At 36.0% G+C, this 7835-nt stretch overlaps 1 protein-coding gene across 2 annotated transcripts; it reads left to right on the top strand.

Annotated features, from left to right (window-relative positions):
- The first annotated feature begins 365 nt into the window (after positions 1 to 365).
- Positions 366 to 7110, top strand: LOC100243107 (BTB/POZ domain-containing protein At5g48800). 2 transcript variants are annotated; one of them, XM_002265750.4, is made up of 4 exons: positions 366 to 1175; positions 3248 to 3314; positions 4791 to 5963; positions 6315 to 7110. In XM_002265750.4, the coding sequence occupies exons 1-4, from the start codon at positions 1084 to 1086 to the stop codon at positions 6831 to 6833; spliced, it is 1851 nt and encodes a 616-aa protein (XP_002265786.1). In that variant the 5' UTR covers positions 366 to 1083; the 3' UTR covers positions 6834 to 7110. The 2 variants fall into 2 exon arrangements, with proteins under 2 accessions (XP_002265786.1, XP_010652500.1); XM_010654198.3 differs by lacking the exon at positions 366 to 1175 and adding an exon at positions 2029 to 2611.
- The last annotated feature ends 725 nt before the right edge of the window (positions 7111 to 7835 follow it).

Raw genomic sequence — 7835 nt, 5'->3', positions numbered from 1 at the left:
ATAAAAATAATCATAAAATAGGAATTTTTAAAAAATAATTTAAATTCATTTATTGGTTAAAAATAGTACCTATAATATATGAATAGTTAAAAGTAATATTTAAATGTTAATCATTTTTAAGTAATTATTTAAAATTTATATTTTATAAACTTCGGTTCTATTTTATGCATTTTCATTTTTTATATAAGTGTATGAAAATATGCTTTTTCTTCTTAGACATATCTCTAAAGTAATTTTTTATGGCATCTAAATTCTAATTATAAATCAAAAATATTTTTATCAGAATTGGTTTCAATCTAATCATAATGTAAAGGATTGTAAAATAAGGCATTAAATTATGTATTAGAGAGAGACAAATCAACGAAATATTTGACAAAAAAAACAGGAAGAATAATTTTCCTTGGAAATCAAGGTATGGAAAAACCAGCAACTGAGGGGAGAGAGTGGGAAAATCAAGAGGTTTGGACACCCAAATGGCAATCGCAGATCCCAAGAAAGGGGAGAATGCAAATAATTAGGCATGATAGAAATGTGAGAACTTTTTGAGTGGAAATGTCAATTTCGTGAAAAAGGGAAGGAATTGTAATTATAAGTCTTGGGGACAAAGCGTAAAATATGTCAAACTAAATAAACTGCCTTTTTTCCCTCCCTTTTTTCTTGCTCTTTTCCTGTTGCTGACGAGAGGTTTCTTGACTTTTTCATGAGCAAAGTTACAACTTACAAACCCAGTCCTGTTTTCCTGGGTCTTTACAAGATTAAACAAAGCAAAAAGGAAAATGTAGTATCAGTAGTAGTAGATGAAGCAGATGGTTGGGCAACTCAGGCGTGTGTGTTGTAGTCTTGTTGATATATCAAAAAGAAAAGGCAAAGCATGACCCACCAATGAGACCCATTGCTTTGGACAGTTGCAATCCATGGTTTGAACATCACTTGTTTGACGAAAATGGCCAAAGAGCTTCACCAACAGCAACATCTCCAACTGGGTCTTTGTCTCTCTTCTCTCTTCCTTCTCTTAACCCCACCACCCTTCTTTTCTCTTTCTAAAAATACCATTTTTCTCCCCCTTTGGTTTCTCTTCTCCCCATGGACAAGAACAACCACCTCCACCACCACCAGCACCACCAGCAGCAGCAGCTGTCCTTGGCCAAGTGTTCACGTCAGCGATGCAACGAATGGTTTGTTTCTTTGTTTGGTTTTTAGTCTTTTTCTGTTATGATGTTCTAAGGATTCTTGATTTCTTACACTGGTTTTATGATTAGTTCTCACTTCTCACTTCTCACTACTGTTAGAGTAACGTTTTTGTTTGTCACCGTTTTTATGTTTTGATGTTGTAGTTCACTTCAATTTTTGATGTTCTTGTTGTTGGCCTTCTGGGTAATTTTTTCTTTCTCCTTTTTTTTTTCTTATAAAAAAAGTTTGGTTCTCTAGTCATTTTATTGCTTGGTTTTGATGTTTTGAGCTCTGATTCAATTGAACTTCGAATCTTTTTCTTATTGGTCTACGGGGTGTTTTTTTGTTCTGTCTTGTGGTGGTGTTGTTCCTGGATGTTTGTGTAACTGGTTCCTGCTGGTTAACCAGAAGATTTTTCTTCTTTTCTTTTCAAATATGAGTATTTGCATATTCTTGATGAGCTGTGCTATTTGTGCTTGAGGGCTCTAACATTAAGGAAAAAGAGGTGTTATGCTTTGCATTTTGTCTACAGTTTGTATTTATTTATCGATATATTATGTTGTCAGGATGCTGATGGGACTGGGATATTGAGTTATGTAATTAGCTTTTATTGATGCATATTGAGAATCCAATTCTGGACTTCTGTTGCAAGATCGAGCGGGTAGTGGGAACTTCCATGGTTTTCTGCTTGATCCAAGTTAAAAGGCTTTGCATACAGATCTTATTTCTTATTGAGCTTAAAGTTTGTGGCCCTTCCCTTCCTTTATTTTTCTTTTTCTTTTCCTTTTCCTTTTTCTTTTCCTTTTTTCCTTTTTTCAAATGTACTTCTTGGCCAACCCCCCAGTAGTGGGGATCAACCCTTTTATTGAGTAGAGCAGTTGAGCTTCCAAACATATTTCTTGTCCATGGTGTGTTTGTATGTTTAGTAGCTGCAAAATGTCTGTGATGATAGAGTCCACCCTAGCCTCGTTTTGACACCATGTGAAGTATTTTCAATTCATTCGGCGATATCATTGAATACCCTTTTGCATTTTGTCTCTATCTCAATGATGTCGGAAGCCTTGACTTTGTTTAATCCATTATTAAACCCATGCACCTATGATTGATTTTGAGTGTTACTGCCTCGGATGTTCTCACTAAATATAAGCTAATTCTGATATAACCAGAGAGAAGTCACATCTTCATCCAATATTATATTCTTGCTTCACCATAGCTAGAAGTGCCCCACTGTGAATGAAGATTTCTTTGCTCTGCTTCCCTAATCCCTGTCTAGTGCTTCTTGTTTGGATTAGTAAATGAGTCCCTACATCTTCTCAGATCCTTCGAATGTTCAAAACTCTGTAACACCAGCAATAGGATTCTTCAAATATGCTGCAGCGATATCTTTCTAATGGCACACCATGCTCTCTTCCATTTAGATGCCTCTCCTGTTTTTCTATTGGTGAATAGATTTTCATATGAGTTCATTAGTCTAAAAAAAGTTTTAAAAAAATGCATGCCATAGTGATCTTTACTCAACCTTTTTTATATTCTGTTGTGCATTTTTTTTTTTTTAATAATTTTTGGAATTCTGATGATGTAGATAAAGGTGTGTTCAACACCACAAATTCCATAAGCACTGTTTTAGCTGAAGATGACATTCTACCATGATTGAACACACCATTTAGATACCTCTCCTGTTTTTCTATTGGTAAATAGATTTTTGTAAGAGTTCATCAGTCTAAAAAAATTTAGAAGGCAAAAGGCATGCCATAGTGATCTTTACTCACCCTTTTTTGTATTCTGTTGTGTATTTTTTTAATCATTTTTTTAAATTCTGATGATGTAGATAACAGTGTGTTCAACACCACAAATTCCATAAGCACTGTTTTAGTTGACGATGACATTCTACCATGATTGAATATGCATACAAGTTGTCTTCAGATCTTTCTTGTATGGATCTCTTTTTATTTGTTGGCTGTTAGGTGTAGTGTATCCTGCAGAAGCCAAGTGACACTATTCTGATCTTGAAGTTTATATGATAATCATTTTTCACAATTACCTTTTTTGTCAGTAATTGGTTGTTTATCTTCTGTAGGATTTTTCGGGATGTTCCAAGTGATATTACAATAGAAGTGAGTGGAGGGATGTTTGCACTACATAAGGTGAGTTTCTGCATGGTTCTATGATGAATCTTTTCATACCTTCCCTATCTGATTGGTGACCTTCCTTCTTAAATAGACAAAACTACTTTTTGTAACTTTGTTATGGCTTCTGTTCCTATTACTTTCCTTTCATGTTCACTTCATCATAATTGTACTCCTTTTCGTTCCTGTTAGTTAGAATCAATTCTTAACTGGGGAAAAACTTGGAAACAAGTTGGGAAATCCATACAATATATTCAAGTGGAGAAAATGAGATGCATGTTATGAAAAGAAAAACGAAAAGGAGAATTATTTCATTCTGGTATTATTCATAATAGTTTGAGAATACTGCAAATATTCAGAAGTTTTTTACAATATCTGTATTCTTCATGAATGGTTGTCAGATTATAGAAGCCTGAACAATTTAAATTGGGGTTAGTGAAAGGTTGTGTATACTCTTTCTATAAAAAATTTGAAGTTTTTCCTCAAAACCTTAGTTTTCTTTCATCATAAATTAAAACAAACCCTATGAAGTTCTGTTACTTTGGAATTGTAATATACTATGTATTTCTGCATTCTCTAATTTTCTTGAGTTCCAAAAACCTATACCCATGTACCTGGCGCAACCTTTTGATTTCATGATGCTCTTGCTTCTACTTTTGGCGGTTTTCTTCACTAGGGATAACTAAAACACAAGAAAGATATTATTTCCCTATTGTCGTTCATATTCAGCTTTCTCCAATATGCTTATATTTGTTCTGCTTCATATTCATATTTGTAGTAGGTATCTTCGGATATATTTACTATTATCCGAAGTTCTGAGAGACCTTCAAGGTCAAGTATAAACCAATATGAGATTGCAATTTACTAGCAGATTTTCATTCTGCTCTTTTTTCTGTAGACACCAAGATGAAAAAGGAAGATAATAGATATCTTAAAACAACCTTCCAGCTTGAGATGGTTTTAAGATTGCTGTTTTTTCCCCCTTCTACTTCAGTTCTTTTTAGCAACCAAATGGAGCATTTGGAAATCTTTTAGTTTACTTGGGATAGAACTTTCAAAAACCAGTCTTGTACTCCTTTTGGTTATGATTTAATGTGGAGTGCTTGATTAACTGTTCTAGAAATGATTTGGAAGAGAGGATAATTAGAACTAATGGTCCATGGATAAGTAACTAGGGACAAGAACTACATGATCATTGCTAAAAAGTGTTGACCATTTGCTGTCACTGGTTGCCTTTTCTTTTTCTTTTCTTTTCTTTTCTTTCTTTCTGCCACCCCCTTCCTTAATTTTTTGGTTTGGGGAATTGATGATCTTAGGCAAAAGTATCGAATATTCAGTCCTTTTGATACCATACTCTTCCAAAATATTAAAATTTATAGCATGTCCTGATTTGGTTGTCAATTGTTAGCAGATATTTGTTGATTTGTTCTTTCCACTGAGATATCCAGTCTTGGTTGCAATAAAAATTCATGATTATCTTATTGTTTGATGCAGTTCCCTCTCGTCTCTCGAAGTGGACGAATACGGAAGTTAGTAGCAGAACGCAGGGATTCTGAAAATTCTAGGATTGAGCTTCTCAGTCTACCTGGAGGTGCCGAGTCATTTGAGTTGGCAGCAAAATTCTGCTATGGTGTTAATTTCGAAATCACCTCTGCAAATGTTGCTCAGCTATGTTGTGTTTCAGATTACCTCGAGATGACTGAGGAATTTTCAAAAGATAATCTTGGTTCCCGTGCTGAAGAGTATCTTGAAAGTGTTGTCTGCAAGAACCTTGAAATGTGCGTGGAAGTTTTGCAACAATGTGAAAACCTACTCCCTCTTGCCGATGAGCTGAAGATAGTTGGCCGATGTATAGATGCAATAGCCTCCAAAGCATGTGTAGAGCAAATTGCTTCAAGTTTCTCGCGCTTGGAGTATAGCAGCTCTGGGAGGCTTCACATGAACCGGCAGGCCAAATGTGATGGGGACTGGTGGATAGAAGATCTTTCTGCTCTTCGCATTGACTTGTATCAGAAAGTCATAACAGCCATGAAGTGCCGTGGAGTCCGCCCTGAAAGCATTGGTGCGTCACTTGTGAACTATGCCCAGAAGGAACTGACAAAGAAATCCAGTTTATGGAATCCATCTGGCCAGCAGAAAGTTGAGTTGGTTGCTGGTTCAAGTGTGCACGAGCGACTCGTGGTTGAGACAATTGTCAGCCTTCTGCCAGTTGAAAAACTTGCTGTTCCCATTAATTTTCTATTTGGGATTTTACGAAGCGCCGTGATGCTTGATTGCTCAGTTGCTAGTAGGCTTGATCTTGAAAGGAGAATCGGGTCCCAATTGGATATTGCTACTCTGGACGATCTTTTGATCCCATCATTCCGGCATGCTGGTGATACCTTATTTGATGTTGACACAGTGCATAGAATTTTAGTAAATTTCTCTCAGCAAGATGACAGTGAAGAAGATATGGATGATGCCTCTGTTTTTGAATCTGAAAGTCCTCCTTCACCCTCCCAAACAGCATTGTTCAAAGTTTCAAAACTAGTGGATAATTACCTTGCTGAAATTGCCCCTGATGCAAACCTCAAGCTTTCAAAGTTCATGGTCATTGCAGAGACTTTACCAGCACATGCACGTACTGTTCATGATGGTTTATATCGAGCCATTGATATCTACCTAAAAGTACGTACATATTTATTGTTGGACTGGTATATGTTATTAGGCCATATTAGCCACATCCTGAGTCTTAAAAAATGTTAGTTGCTTAACATAGTATCAAAGCTATAATCCCGAAATATTGAGAGCTTAAGCTTTTATGAAGTTGGCAGCTTAGCATTAATTAGTTTTTTTTTCCCTCCTGTTTGGGATTAGCTTTGTTAGGGAGGGATTGAAGGTGAAAAAAGTTGATGAAAGAAACAAATTCCTGCACTTAGGTTTCCCTTTATATTTTACAAGGACAGAAAATGGTCCTTATATCCTAGTTATTGGATTTCAGTCTTTTAATTTCTTTTCTTTTATGAATACATATTTCAGGCCCATCAAGGTTTAACTGATCCAGACAAGAAGAAGCTCTCCAAACTGATTGATTTCCAAAAGCTCTCACAAGAAGCTGGCGCACATGCTGCACAAAACGAGCGCCTCCCTCTCCAATCTATAGTCCAAGTCCTCTATTTTGAGCAGTTACGGCTCAGAAATGCCTTATGCACATCTTATGCAGATGAGGACCAGAAGCCAGTGCACCAGTCATGGCGGATCAGCAGTGGTGCTCTCAGTGCAGCAATGTCACCAAGAGACAACTATGCATCATTAAGGAGAGAAAACCGAGAGCTAAAACTTGAGCTAGCTCGGTTACGAATGAGATTAAATGATCTGGAGAAAGAGCATGTTCATATGAAGAGGGATATGGAGAAATCTCATTCTCTTAACTTCATGAGTTCCTTTTCAAGGAAGATTGGTAAGCTGAACTTTTTTGGACATAGTTCTTCAAGAGGATCGAGTTCTCCCTCGAAGCATTCACAAAGAACAGATTCTAAGGTTATTGAGAGAACTTGAATAACCATGGTTTAGGTAATTTACACAACCCAGGTTCTTTTCTCTATATCTGTTGAGTAATTGGAAGTCCTGCTTTTGATGACCTTTTTTTCCTTTTCGCCATTTTTCATTTCTTTTTCCCACCTTGTATATGAGTTATGGTGCTTTGAGTTACCAACCATAGGGTCTTTTTGTTGGAAGTGATTGTTTTTGGTGAGTTTAACTTTGATATTGTTTATATTCCACATAGTCAGAATGAAATCTTTCAACGTTAATATGCAAGAAAAGCTTGTTTACAGTTGTTTTACTGAAACAACTTTCAATTTGGCTCTGGTATCAACCCATAAAACTGATCTTATATAACCAGGTTGTATCACTCAACTTTCAGTGATTTGAAAGTTGGGTCTTGTAAATGACATCCAAATGATTACTGAAATCCCAATTTCCCAACTAGTTCCTGGTTGACAATTCATACTTTCCTTCTCTTAACATGCGTTTAACATAGTGTGGTCAATTTTTTAGTACTTGTTCAAATTATCCGCTAGTGCTGAACTTTGTGTTCCCACTCACTTCCTAGGTTGCCAGATTCCAAATTGTCCTGATAGCTTAAGATTTTCTGAATTCCAGGGTCATCACTGTGGCCATAACTGTCCTAGAAAATATTGTTGAAACTTCAAATCGAAGTTCAACATTAAAATCCCTTTGGGCTGTTAGCCTGTCAATTACATAGAAATAGAACCCTAAGGAAAATAACAAAAGTTACTTTTGTTTCCCATGGTTTTATCCTCCAGATTGAGAATGTAATGGCATGTACATTCTCCCACTGTAACATAGTCATTTTTCTCAAGGCAGATGGTCAATGACACTATTAACTGAGCTATACTTTATTATCAATCTTCTCCTTGTCACAGACCAAAAAATATGATATTTGGAGGGTAATCTAGCTCCTATTATAGTTTCAAGAATTGTTCAGAAGATATCGCTAAAAAAATTGAATCCAAAAACCCTAACAGAAGTTTGTAA

This window comes from Vitis vinifera, chromosome 7 (assembly GCF_030704535.1).
Source record: "Vitis vinifera cultivar Pinot Noir 40024 chromosome 7, ASM3070453v1".
Classification (NCBI taxonomy): Eukaryota; Viridiplantae; Streptophyta; class Magnoliopsida; order Vitales; family Vitaceae; genus Vitis; species Vitis vinifera.
The sequence above is the reverse complement of the archived record's forward strand: the minus strand, read 5'-3'. Positions and strand labels throughout refer to the sequence as shown.